The sequence below is a fragment of the Neomonachus schauinslandi genome, chromosome 1 (assembly GCF_002201575.2).
Source record: "Neomonachus schauinslandi chromosome 1, ASM220157v2, whole genome shotgun sequence".
Lineage (NCBI taxonomy): Eukaryota > Metazoa > Chordata > Mammalia > Carnivora > Phocidae > Neomonachus > Neomonachus schauinslandi.
In genome coordinates, this window is record NC_058403.1 from 198,677,239 (window position 1) to 198,689,772 (window position 12,534).

The 12,534-nt window shown below is 65.2% G+C and overlaps 1 protein-coding gene across 4 annotated transcripts in view; it reads right to left on the minus strand.

The window, feature by feature from the left end:
* NBEAL2 (neurobeachin like 2) overlaps positions 1 to 12,534 on the minus strand; it is a 29,174-nt gene that overhangs the window by 9,135 nt on the left and 7,505 nt on the right. For 2 of the 4 annotated variants that reach the window (XM_021686956.1, XM_021686958.1), the window contains exons 2-27: positions 11,838 to 11,926; positions 11,626 to 11,754; positions 11,441 to 11,522; positions 11,232 to 11,356; positions 10,988 to 11,070; positions 9,259 to 9,344; positions 8,880 to 9,162; positions 8,614 to 8,720; positions 8,002 to 8,082; positions 6,483 to 6,566; positions 5,978 to 6,076; positions 4,920 to 5,521; positions 4,704 to 4,836; positions 4,497 to 4,616; positions 3,969 to 4,290; positions 3,672 to 3,754; positions 3,465 to 3,557; positions 3,087 to 3,261; positions 2,824 to 2,957; positions 2,314 to 2,473; positions 2,052 to 2,154; positions 1,732 to 1,885; positions 1,474 to 1,632; positions 1,144 to 1,303; positions 905 to 990; positions 228 to 740 (exon numbers count right to left, since the gene is read on the minus strand). In XM_021686956.1, coding sequence (XP_021542631.1) covers positions 228 to 740; positions 905 to 990; positions 1,144 to 1,303; positions 1,474 to 1,632; positions 1,732 to 1,885; positions 2,052 to 2,154; positions 2,314 to 2,473; positions 2,824 to 2,957; positions 3,087 to 3,261; positions 3,465 to 3,557; positions 3,672 to 3,754; positions 3,969 to 4,290; positions 4,497 to 4,616; positions 4,704 to 4,836; positions 4,920 to 5,521; positions 5,978 to 6,076; positions 6,483 to 6,566; positions 8,002 to 8,082; positions 8,614 to 8,720; positions 8,880 to 9,162; positions 9,259 to 9,344; positions 10,988 to 11,070; positions 11,232 to 11,356; positions 11,441 to 11,522; positions 11,626 to 11,754; positions 11,838 to 11,926 — 4,245 coding nt within the window. Of the gene's footprint in view, positions 1 to 227; positions 741 to 904; positions 991 to 1,143; positions 1,304 to 1,473; positions 1,633 to 1,731; positions 1,886 to 2,051; positions 2,155 to 2,313; positions 2,474 to 2,823; positions 2,958 to 3,086; positions 3,262 to 3,464; positions 3,558 to 3,671; positions 3,755 to 3,968; positions 4,291 to 4,496; positions 4,617 to 4,703; positions 4,837 to 4,919; positions 5,522 to 5,977; positions 6,077 to 6,482; positions 6,567 to 8,001; positions 8,083 to 8,613; positions 8,721 to 8,879; positions 9,163 to 9,258; positions 9,345 to 10,093; positions 10,148 to 10,987; positions 11,071 to 11,231; positions 11,357 to 11,440; positions 11,523 to 11,625; positions 11,755 to 11,837; positions 11,927 to 12,441; positions 12,472 to 12,534 lie in introns of those variants that run through there. The other 2 variants (XM_044921764.1, XM_021686957.1) reach the window with 2 other exon arrangements.

Here is a 12,534-nt window from a genome sequence, read left to right on the forward strand (position 1 = left end):
GCCCCACAGGCTCTCTTGAGAACTCCCCAAAGCCTGGCTGGCGCCCCCACTCTGGCTTGGCATCATTTGTCCTGTTCCGGGACCCCACCGGGAACACAACTGCAGATGAGAGCTCCAAGGGGGCGGCACCGGGGCCGACCGGCGGCTACAGCCCCGATGTCAGGGAGGACCCCACCTTTGGAAAGCTTATACCGCCCGCCCGGTGTCCCAGAGCGGGCCCGCCTCACCTGAGGGTTGCTGGTATTTGAGGTATCGTCCCCACTGATGGCAGGCTCTGGGAGGCTGCCGTCCTCCAGCACGTTGGAGAGACTGGAGCTGTGGCGGCCGTGGGCCACAGGGAAGGGCCGGGGCCCATCCAGCGGGGAAGGGGTGCTGGGCTGGCTGGCCGGAGTAAGAGTCCCACTGCTGCTGCCGCCGCCGGCCATGTTACACGAACCCACGCTGGCCCGTTCCAGGCCCAGGTCAAAGGGTGTACAAAACGGGGAGAGAGCGTGGTAAAAGGCATCAGGGTCGGGGCTGGGGGTCTCCGAGGGCAGGAAGACGTCCGAAGTCTCAGGCGACTCGGTGGGTGGCTGGCCTAAGGCTGGTTCTGGGGAAGTGGGTGGCTCTGGGGAGAAGGGCAGGGGACTGCCGGCTGGGGTCGCCTCCAGGACGTACAGCCGGGTCAGCACGTCCTGCCAGCCAGCCTGTCGGGCCAGCAGCCGCACTATGTCTGGCTGTCCGTAGATGAGGTGAAAGAGCTGCCGGGCCAGGGCACAGCAGGTGAGGGACGTGTCCAGCGGTCTGCCCCCGGACTCCCACCCTAGGGCCTCTGCAGGGGAGGCCTCCTCACGGGCAGGTAGAGCGAAGCCCCCATGGTAGAAGCCCCCCCCCCCGCAAGCCCCCCCCCCCCCCCCATACTCACCTGGCGACAAATGTCCAGGCGGACGCTGAGGTCAGCCTGGAGGGACAGCTGCACCACGGCCAACAGATCTGAGAGATTCAGGCAATCTGGGAGGATGGGCAGAGAGGCCCTGAGGGACTGACCGCAGGAGGGGAACCTCGCTTCCCCGCTGGCCCAGCCTGGGCCCCTGTGCCAACGCCCTCCCTCTATCCACCTGCCCCGTTTCCTGGCCCCATCTCACCCGGGTGGAAGGGTGGTACCTGCCCCCAGGAATAGCCTGTAGAGGCCCTGGCAGAGCTGGGGGGAAGCAGCCCCCTCCGGCAGGCAGGCGATGAGCCCCTGCAGACTATACTCTCGCAGCCGGAGGTGCTGACGGCTCCGCTCAGGTAAGCGCTCGTTCTGCTGCAGTTTGCGCAGGATCTGGGGGGTCGGGGGGGGGAGGTCATAGGGGGTTTGTCATCGTGGGGAAGGAATGACTGGAGGGGGGAAGGCACCACGCAGGACTGTAGCTCCAAGAGGGGCCTGCTCCACCTCCCTGGCCCTTGGGCAGGGGCCACGGCAAATGGGATGCCAGGGCAGGCTGGGTGTACCTTGCAGACTCGGTCGGGCACCTGGGGCAGTGCCCTGGGCCGCACCAGCAGAGCCAGCAGCACCTCAAGGCTCCCCTGCTCCACCAGGAAGACGGCCAGAGACTCCTGTGCCGGTGAGCCCTGCAGCAGCGCCAGCAGCAGGTCCAGCACACCCGCCACCTGGGGGATCCAAAGGCTCCTCTGGGCCGGCTGCTCCCCTCGACACGGTCCACACCCCACCCCTCACCCAGGCCCCACCCTCACCAGCCTCCAGCCTACCTGGCCATCATCAGCTGCCGCTGCCAGAAAGCTAAGCACCACCTGCATGTCCTCGGTGGCCGAGCTCCGAGCCAGGAACTCCCGCACCAGGCCGAGCAGTGAAGTCTGCACTGTGCGCACGTCGTCGGCCGCTAGGGGGTGCTCCCGCGGAGGGCTGGGCCGGTCCCCACAGGCGCAGCCGCCCAGGGCCAGGAGGACGCAGGGGAATGGAGGGGAGAGAGCAGGGAGAGCAGGCAGGTGAGCCGGGGGACCGAACCCCATCCCTAAGGCCAGAGGCAGCTGTGTCAGCCCCACGGCCCATCTGCCCCCACTGGCCTCACCTGTAATGGGTGCGCAGCGCATCCAGGATGAACTGAACCCCGTACTTCTTCCGCAGCTTCTGTCTGTGCTCCCGGACTATGCTAGACATGTACTGGATGTGGCCTGAATGGGCATCATAAGAGGACTCAGGGCCAGGTCCCTGCCAGATCCCCCCAGGGCAGATATGGCCCCTCAGATGGCCCAGAGTGGGGTTCTAACTTCTCAGAACCTCTACCCCCTCCCCGCCCAGTGGCGTCCCCCCATCCAAGTCCCCACACCTACCAAGGCGCACGGCGAAGTCACTGGGGCTCCAGAGGTGGAAGCTGAAGAGCACATGCTGGTACAGCAGGTACAGGAGGGGCCCGCTGCCCTCAGCTGCTACCTGCTCCATCAACAGCTGGGCAGACATGAGCACGTTCATGTCCATGGCCCAGCTGGGGACCTGGAGTGGAAGGAGCCAGGGTGAGGGGGCAGGCCCTGGCTGGGTGCCACCGAGCCTCCAAGCACCCACCCTGCCCTGCACAGGCGGATGGACACGAGCATCCTGCCGGCTCAAAGCCCTCTTGCGGCCCCCCACTGCCTCTGAGGTGCAAGCTCCCAGCCTGCCGGGCGGGTACCCTGCCCCAGTGGGGGCTGGGACATCAGCCAAACCCTGCCAAGCCTGGCAAGGCCCCGCTCAGATGCCACCCCCTCTCCCAGGAGGCTCTCCCCGACAACATCAGGTTCCCCTCCTTAGCCCCCTGACGCAGTCCCCTCAGCCAGACAGGGCAAGGCCCCCGCTGCCTGCCCCACCTTGCGCAGGAGGGCTCCGATGATGGCCGGCCCCTGGCACTGCACCAGGCTCTCCTGGTTCCCCACATGGCCCTGCAGGAAGTTCCGCAGCATCAGCAGGAAGGCAGCCACGGCGTTCCTCTCCATGCGCACCTCTACCGGTCACCACGAAGGGGACAGATATGCGTCAAGGGCCTGTCAGTGTCACAGGCCCAGGCCCCCCAGCCTCCTTATCATGCCAAGATTCCCTCGCCGCCCTAAGCCAGGCGCCGGGGCCACTTTACCTGAGGACTTGCCCAGTGGGAGAAGCAGGCCCTGGGTATTGTGGCCAGAGGTCAGCTCGGGCCCCACGAGGTCATGTGTCTCAGCTGGACCTGCCTCGGCCTCTTGGGGCTGTGAGGCCACTCGCTCCAGCAGGGGCAGCAGGGCAGCCATGCCTCCCACACAAGTCAGCACATCCTAGGGGAAGGGCTGGCTGTGGGAGGGCAGCTCCCGGCCATTCCTGCCCCACTCCGCCCCGGTTGACCGTCCAGTCTGGGAAGCTGGGTCCAGGGGAGTCTGGATCTCTTGAGCGGGCCTCCCCAGTGACCTCGCGGGGCCCGGGGCGGCTCCCCAGCCTGCCCCGCACACGCGTGTGCCCGCGCTCCCGATCGCACATGCACCTTCACATCCCAGGTCTCCACCCTGTGGCCCGTCAGGCGGCCATCCAGCCCGTGGCCGGGGGACAGGTCCAGGCAGATGTTGTTCCTGCAAGCCTGGGGGCAGGGGGTGCGCAGGCAGCCAGGGTCAGTTAGAAGAGGAGGTGGCACACGGAGTGTGGGGGGCAGGGGAAGGTAGCAGCGCCGAGCCCACTGCCCCACACCCAATACCTGAGGTGAGTAATGGAGGAGCAGCTTGGTGCTAAGCTCATGCAGCTCACCCTCGGGCTTGAAGGGTGCCATCTCCTTGGGCCCTGTGGGGTGGGCAGGGGGCTTCAGACCTGGCTGGGCCTCTGGCCAAACCCCACCCAGAGCCTGCCTCTTCTCTGCCTGATCAGAGGACATACACCCCCAGGGACGCCTTCTCCCTCTTGGACCCCTAGTTTCTAGCCCCGGGCCCTTTAGGAGCCCCCACCCCCCAGGTCTGGGCTGGGGCCGGGGCAGGGCCCAGTGGGTGGTGCTGCATACCCAAGGTGAACAAGGCTCGCAGGGCCGCCGCGGGCAGCGCTTCGTGGAAGATGGCCACGGCCCCCAGCTCACCCTCCAGGGACGTGGGGCTGCCCCACCGGGTGTCCTGTGTGCCTGCAAGGGTGGAGCTGATGCTGCCCTCCTGCAGGGGGGCCACCAGCCCGGACCCCCAGCCAAGCCCTGCGGTGGCCGGGACCGACTGCGAGCGGGAAAGGGAGGGGTGAGTGGGAGCCAGGGCAGCGGGGACTGGTGGCGTAGGCAGCCCCGTGGTGGTGGTCGTTGTGCGGTGCCCAGCAGAGCCGATGCAGCAGGAGGAGAAAGGCTGCGGGGCCAGGGTTGGGGAAGTGGTCAGATCACAACAAAGTCCGGGGCTCCACCTGCAGCCAGTTCCTCACAGGGACCCCCACGGCCGCACAGACCCCAGAGGCTAAAGTCTGAGGCCTACGTTGGGGGAGGGGACACTCCAGGCCTCACCCTGTCCAAGATGCCCCAGCTACCCCAGGCCTCCCCAAACCCTGCCTGGCACACCTCACTGAGGGAGGGGCAGCGAAGGGGTGCCGTCTTGACCAGCTGGCCGTCTTTGTAGACATGGACCAGGTTTTGGCTGAAGGGCCGGCGCCCAGGCACATGGACAATGGCCACGCAGTGCTAGAATAGGAAGCCACGACATCAGGCTGGGGGCTGGCACTTGGTGCCTCCTCCAGCCCCCTGGGCCACACGAGGAGAGAGGCTCACCCAGGCGGAGTCGGCAAAGGACACTTCCGGCAAGCTCATGGTCAAGTACTCCTTCCGGGTGCACACGGCCACCACCAGCGTCCCAGCTGCCGTGAAGAAGGCCTCGAACCCTGAGCCGCTGCTGGCGAAGAAGCTGGGGGCAGGCCAAGCCAGTTACGTCGGCTGCTTTCCCCGCTCAGCCCTAGCACTGGGCCCTGCTCCCTGGCAGTCACCCACCTGTACAGCTGCTTCCGCTGGAGGGGCCGGGAGGGGGCCGGGCCGGGGGCCGCGGCCGCGGGGTGCAGACAGAGCCAGGCGTGGAAGGTGAAGCCGGGTCCCGGCCAGCGCTGCACGGGGGGTACCATGATCCCCGCCATGCTGGGCGTGAGGTCAAAGTAGTGTAGGGCTCGCGCGGGCCCCTGGCGCCGGGCCATGCCCGACAACGCACGGAGGACGGCCCCAGCGTGTCTGGCCTTCCGGGCCTCAGTCCCGGCGCACCCCGACTCCAGCGCCGGTGGGGGGCGCAGCAGGCAGCGCAGCTCCGAGGGCCTCAGGGACACTCGGCCCAAGGCTTGCAGCAGCGCCAACAGCTGCTCCTGGCAGTGGGTCCCCAAGGCGCCCCCCGCGCTGAGCGTGCGCAGCAGGTGGCCCACCAGCCCCGCCTGCACGCACGTACGCCGGCTGGCCGGGCAGCTGTCACACAGCCGCCGGAGGCGCTGGGCGAGGAAGAGGCGCAGCTCCGCCGTGGGCAGTGCCGGGAGCCACTGCGCCAGCAGCAGCACGGGCTGCTCGTTGACGACCGGTGGCGGTGGACATCTGCCGTGGTCGTCCTCCACAGCCTGTGGGTGGAGAGAATGTGATGGCTCCCGGGCAGCTAGCAGGGGACGGGCCGCGCCGCCGACCGCGGGACCGCCGCGTCTCGGTGGATCAGCAACGCGAGCTATCCCATCCCGCTCGCGCAGGTCGCGGCTTGGGCGCAGGAAAGTCGGAGGCACGAGCACACGCACCCCCATTTACGACGGGCCTCCGGCGCCGTTAACGCCCTGAGCCTTGGCTTTGGGTCCGGGTTGGCCTCAACCCTGACTGCATGTTCCCAGGATGATCTGGGGGTCTGGTTCCCATGCCCCGGATCTTCAGCCCAGGGACATCTGTGGTCGGACATCCCGGGGCCACGGGTCACAGTACGTACTGCCCACAGCCAACAGAGCCCCCAAGGTGGGGAGCTCACCCTCCGTGGTAACCCTGAGTCAGTCCTGACCACCCCTGGGACCCTGAGCCTACGCCCCGGCCCTCACCATGTTGAGCAGCTCCTGCAGCAGCCGGTGGGTGGGGGGGCCGTGGCTCTGCAGAACCTCGTGCAGGTGAGGGTAGCCGATGCGCTCCTTAAACACCTCCTGTGCAGGGTTGCGTGGGGAAGAAGGGAGCACGTACGTGGGCCCCGGGGCAAACCCACACCCCATGGAAACTCCGGAGGAAGGAGCATCTTTCCAGGTTCCCCCACCTGGCTCTGCCCCTGGGTCGCAGTGCTAGCGAGGGCAAGGGCCTGCGGATGGAAGCGGGGCTGAGGGTCCCCCCTCGGAAGGCTATAGATGGCGGTTGGCCCACAAGTAGTATCCTCCCCAGTCCAGCCCCGACCCAGGAGGTCCAGCTGCCAGCACTGAGCTGCGCCCCACAGGGCAAGATGCCCGCCTCCTCAGCTCCCTCGCTCTAACAGCCACCAACCAGACCAGTTCTGGGGACACGCGGGCAGTTTGACCCCTACCCCACACCCCTACGGTAGCCAGACTGCAGTGTCCTCACCTTGGCCGAGGGGGAGCCACTCATGATGCAGGTCAGCACTCGGACCACATGCACTGCAATGGCATCTGTGTCCTGGTCCAGTACCTTGGGGTGGGGAGGGGCAGTCAGAAGCAGTAGGTGCCGGCACGTTACAGCCCGCAGCCCCTGCTCCTGCCGTAGGGCCAGGAGCAGGTGTCCCGAGGCGCGTAGCTGAGCTGGCTGGAAGCCTTGGGAGTGGGGTGCTAGGCCTTCTACTCCTTGCCCGAACTACTGTGACCCTCACCCTGACCCGAGGGCCTTCTCAGGGTAGCTTGGCCAGACCCACTTTGACAAAGAGGCCAGGGAAGAAACCAAGACCGGGAAGGGCCTCCCTGGGACGGATCAACAGGGTACCCTCTCGCTGTATCCCCTTTGTCCCCCACTGCCTGGTAGGCCTACAGGCCTCAGTCCCCACCCATCCCCACCCAAGCGAGACACACATGTGCAGGCAAGTGCTCCATCACCCATGATGATTGACAGGGGGTCGGGAAATTTAGGGACAATCACAGGAGGTTAGAACCGGAAGAACCTTCGAGACCTTTGAGTCCTACCCTCCCCCTTACCCCTAGATCCAGGCGGGGACACTGAGGCTCACCCTGGCCGAACCTGACAGCTGGAAACATGCTGCTCATTGGCATGTTGCTCACTTGGCTTTGGGTCTGGGTTGGCCTCAACCCCAGAGGTTTGAGGAGGGGTCAGGAGGGCTTAGAGAATTTGTCCACAGCTGCCAGACTGCTAGGCTGTATTTTGGCTCCATGGGGCCTGACTCCCCAAGTGACCTCGCACAACCTGCTTCCCCTCCCCAGGCCTCAGTTTCCTACTTGTAAAAACCAGGGGTCTCAGCTGCCTTGACTGCTTTGTAGAATAACAGATATGCAGGCTCCCAGAAAACAGGCAAGAGTAATAGCCACAGGGGGCTGCCTCACGAAGACAAAGCCGGGGGGCCTCTAGGGGTTGGGGCCCAGGTGTTAAGCCCCCAGAGAGAGGGCTCTCCATGCAGAGCCCCTGACAGCTTACTGCCTCTTCAGCTCCCATGCAGGGTGAGGCAGAGAGCCCATCACAAGGGGATGAGGGATTCCCAGTGACCTGCTTAAGGCCGCTACAAGGATCCACGGGAAGAAGCGGGCCCATGTGGGGGAACCTCCTTTTCTGTGAGTGACGACAGCCATGTCCCTTAGTATCTGGGCTTCAGTTTCCCCTTCTGGGAATGGGGGGTAGGTGGTTGAGTTTCGAAGGTTCCTTCCAGCTTGGCAAAGCCAAACCCTAGCTCCCAGTACTAATACTAGGTAGGGTACGGATCACTCCCGCCCATTCCCTAGGATAAGCGTCTGGAAGGTGGGTGAAACAGCCTGGGGGACCCAGCCCCATCACTAGGCCACAGCAGGCCTTACACATATCTGCTTGTTCTCCCTGCATAGGCAGGAAGGGCTCAAAGAGGGAGCCACAGGGGGTGGGTGCCCAAGGAGGTGAGTGCCTGAGCAGGTCGGCCCCAAGGTGGTACCTTCTGGACATCGGGCTCGGTCAGTAACCGGGTAGCCAGGTCACTGTCCCCCTCAGGGGGCGCCCGGGCCTGCAGGTACAGCTGTGGGGAAGGGGGAGGGCACAAGGTGGAGGAGGCAGAGGATAGAGAAGAGGAGGAAGATGGGAGGGCGGTTAGAGCAGGACCACGGCAGCGTCCAGGACTCTGCCCCCAAGGGAAGGCTATGTGTGCCCTGAGACCCAGGCAGAGAGCCCCACTAGGCACTAAGGAAGGCAGGGATCCGAGAGCTGCCCATGCCCTGCTCAGAACAGAGCCAGGGGGTGGGGGGCAGGGGGCAGGTAAGTGGGCAGGAGTAGGTACTGTATCTAAAACAGCGGGGCCCTCCTCCTGCCCCTGGACTTGGGGCTGGGGAAAGAGGGACGAGGGGCCAGGGCAGCTCCTGTCCTTCTGCGTGGGGTGCGTAGGTCCTTCCTCCTATGGGGTGCGGAGCCATCCCGAGCCTTAGGCCGCCCCGCTCGCCACAAAACCCCAGCCCGGTCCAGCCCAGGCTTGCTCAGCAGCAGCGTAGCCCCCACAAGTGGTTCCCCAGCCTCGGGGTCTCAGGCCGTCCACCCACAGCCGGGCCCTGCCCACCTTGCTGTTCTGGATGAGGCGAGTAAGGTGTTCAAAGCAATTGTTGCTGAGGAAGGTGGCCTGCAGCACCGGCCGGTCCTCACACGCCAGCATCCTGGGGATGGCGTCTGTGGAGGGGTCTCGGGTCAGCCCCGCTCCACCCTGTCAGCGACCTCGCTGCTCAGCCTCACACCTTCTTCCTACGCTGCCCAGTCCTGCCTTCCATCATCGCTCGGACCTTCCCCTGCTGGAGCCACCTCCCCAAGAGCCTGGGAGCCCATACCCACCGAGCATGCTGACCCGTAGGGTGACAAGGGCCTCTTCGGGGCCTGGGCTTGGGCCCGCCGGCCAGTCGGCATTAAGGATGTGGAAGTAGCCCTCAAGCAGGGTGCGGAGCTCCGGCCCACGAGGGGGCGCGCGGCTGGCATGCAGGACATGTACAGCCCCCACGAGTGCCTCCAACGTCAGCGGCACTAGGCGGGGGTCCTGGACCGGCCCGTGGTCCCAGCCCCGTACCACACCCAACAGGCCCTGCACAGAGCCAGCGCTCACGGCCATCTGCCCGTTCTCCTGCAGGTGTGGGCAGAGATGGCAGTGGTCAAGGGGCTCGACCGGCAGAGACCCCAAGGCGGCCACCCTCTGGTCCACAGGCTCCTCCTGGCTTACCTTCCCTCCTGCAAGGACGGCACCAAAGAGGTGGACGAGACACAGCAACAGCATGGGAGGTAGGCCATCAGCTTCCTGCAGGCTCTCTGGACAGGGTGGGTGGGCAGGACAGGAGGACGTCACCAAGCTTGCAAGGAACTACCCAAGAGGGGGGAGCCCTGGGGTGGGCAGGAGAGGGCTGGGACGTCCCATGGGAGGGAAAAGACCCAGTTCTGTCCTTGGGGTTCTAAAATGTCACGGCTCTCTGCTAGGGGGGTCTAGGGAAGACACGGCCCGTCTCTGGGGAGCTTGAAGGGGATGTGGTCCTGCCCTGAGAGCCTAGCCAGTCCCCCAGATCCTTAATCTCCAAAGTGGGGACCCCAGGGTAAGCACACACACACCCCACCCCACTTCCCCATGGCAACCCAGGGTTTAGCTTCTCAGATACAAATCTGGTCCCGCTACCCTGTGACGGTTGGAGCTTCCTGTGACCTGCTCTGGGGACCTTGCTGTATCTTCCATACAGATGCCCCTCACCCCCACCCATGCCCCCGCTGGGGACTTCTAGGGGCTTTCACGGTCTCCTATGTGGGAGGCCCACCTGGCCCTGCTCCAGCAAAGCTGGACAGGATGCCAGGCCACAGAGTGAAACTCAGAGAGCAGAAGGGACCAGCCCTGGGTCACATGAGTGGTGTGTATGGTGGGGGATGGGGGGCAAGAGCAGGGCTCACTAGATTCAGGTGGGATGGGGTGGGCCAGCTCCTTGGGAACAGGGCATTTGAGCTAAAGCCTGAGAGTGCAGGTGGCCTGGGAAGGGAGAGGAAACAGTAGGGAAAGACATGGAATAGCTACTTGCATTTCGGGACGGAAAGGACAGGGTACAGAGGACAAGTGGGGCTGGAGAGGGAGGCTGTGGAAGGAGCAGGATCTGCTCCTGAGATGCCAGGCCACCAGCGAGGGACTGAGGGCAACAGGAACAAAATCCAGTCTGTTCTGAGAAGAGCGCTCAGGTTGTGGGAGAATGGAGGCAGGAGCTCCCTGGGGGGAGGGGGGAGGGAGTGTCTCCCCTCTCGGAGCTGTTGCCTCTGCTCCACACCCCAGGCCTGCAGCAACATAGGGCACCCCAGAGACACTCAGACACCTTCTGTGCTGACAGGCCACCACCTCACCAAGCCTGGCCTGCCCCCCAGTCCAGGCCCATCTTGCCCCGTCCCATCTAATGTCCTGGCCAGCTTCCCTCTGATGAGAGGAAAAGAGGGGACCCGAGAGAAGAGGGTCCCCAGGGGCCAGAGATGTCCTGGGGCTCAGCTCCTCCAGGACCGTGGGAGCAAGAAGCGGAGATGGTGTAGACGTTGTCTAAAGGAAGGGTGGTGCCTACAGGCGTAAAGGGATTGGACCAGGGAGTTTGAAGATGGTCCAGATCAGAGTGAGATCCCAGTGGCTTTTCGGACCCAGGAGGTGGGAGGGAAGAGGGAAAGAAATTGCTCTCCCCCACCTTATGGGAGGCCTTCACTCCAGCCCCGAAAAGAAAGTACTCATTTTGCCCAGACCTGCCCTTTCTCTCCTCTCTGCCCCTAAACTCCCTCTCCTCTGGAAGCCCCCTTGGCGTCCCGTGGTGCTCCCAGCCCTGCTGGCAGACACCACAAAGGGTGTCCCATCCCTCCGGCCTCCAGGATGGGGAACTGCAGGAAGGGGTTCAGGTTTGGGGGTGGGGCCAGGTGGGGCCAAAGGGGCAGGGGCGGGGCCTGACCTCGGAAGAAGGCGCTGAATTCACAGGGCAAAGCAGCTGGCGGGAACTTGTATTTGCTCTTCTCCTTGGAACTGATGACTTCCCTGGGGGTGGGGGTAGGGAATGGGTAGGGAATGGGCAGGGGCCCCGGGTGAGGCCAGGCGCTCCACCCCTCCCACCTACCCCTGGGCCCCCTCCCCCCTCCACCCCCCTCCCATCCTCTCCCCAGCCTCCTCCGGGCCCTCCGTGGTGGGCCGGCTCTCACCCACTGTGCTGGCGCCTCCAGGTCTGGTAGGGGTCAAAGAGGCCCTCGCAGAGGAGCAGGGCGTGCAGGGCCACGTTTTCCAGCAGCAGCCCACGGCCCTCCTGCGATGCTGGGACTCCTTTCAGCTGCAGGCATGGGGAGAGGGCGGACGGTCAGCTGGGTCCCGGCTACCTCCTACCACCGCCCCCACAGGCTAGAGCCCACCTCACCTCTGCCGTCAACCGGGTCAGCAAGGCCAGCACCCGGGGCGCCAACACCGGGCCCCAGCCCGCCTCTATGTTCTCCAGGTTCCTGGGAGGGGATGGGGAGAGAGGTCCCAGGAATACACCCGCCCCGCCTCCAGCCCGCAGTCCGGACCTGCCCACCCGCCTTGGAGAGGGCGACGGGGACCCACCTGCAGAGAATGATGAAGAGCTTGAGCAGCAGCAAGGCTTGCTCCAGGTCCCCCTCGTCCAGCTGCTCGGCCAGGACATGCAGCGCGTCCAGCGGCAGCAGCGGTACCTCCGCGCCTGCCTCCTCCGGCCTGCAGGGAGGGGGGTCGCTAGGGCACTGAGGACCCTCGGTCTCCCTGCCCTGTCCCCGCCCTCCAGGTAGATCCAGCCTCACCTGCGTGGCTCCAGAAATGACAGTGAAATGCTTTTCTCGAAGGCACCCACAAAGGCCTTCAGCCACTGCTGCAGGTAGCCCAGGTCCTTCTGCAGGGGGAGGAAGCGGCGGGGGGCAGACCCGGTGCCGTGGACAGGGATCGGAGGCAGGGCAGTGCGGGTGGACAGAGTGAGGGATGCGTAGGGCAGGCGGGAGGACAGGAAGTTTGAAGGTCAGCGTCAGAGGGCTGCCCTGCATATTGACCACTCTCCCAAGGCCCCCTGTTTGCTTCTCCCAGCTCCCACCTCCCTAACCCTTGGGGACTCGGGCAAGCCTGACACGGCCAGGGTAGGGGCTTAAGTGTGCACACTCCGGGATGTGACTATGGGCCACACTGGCGCTGGGGCTGAAGGTCTTCCACCCACCAGCCACCCCTGATCCAAAGCCTTGGGCTGGCCTCGGCCTTGCACCTTCTCTCAGCTCAGCAGCCACCACCTCTAGGAGACCTTCCCTGACTGTGGATCCCATGCTGCATGCGCACCATGGACCAGGCGGACTCATGCACACGCACAGGCAGAATGCCCTACTTCACCCTGGGAACCTAATGCCCACCCTGGCTGGTTACCTGGACCCCAGGCCCCAAAGCTGGTTCCATGGGCAAGAGGGGCAGTGGCTGAGCCCGAGTCTGGGCGTCCGCCGCCAGGGAAACTTTGGTGTG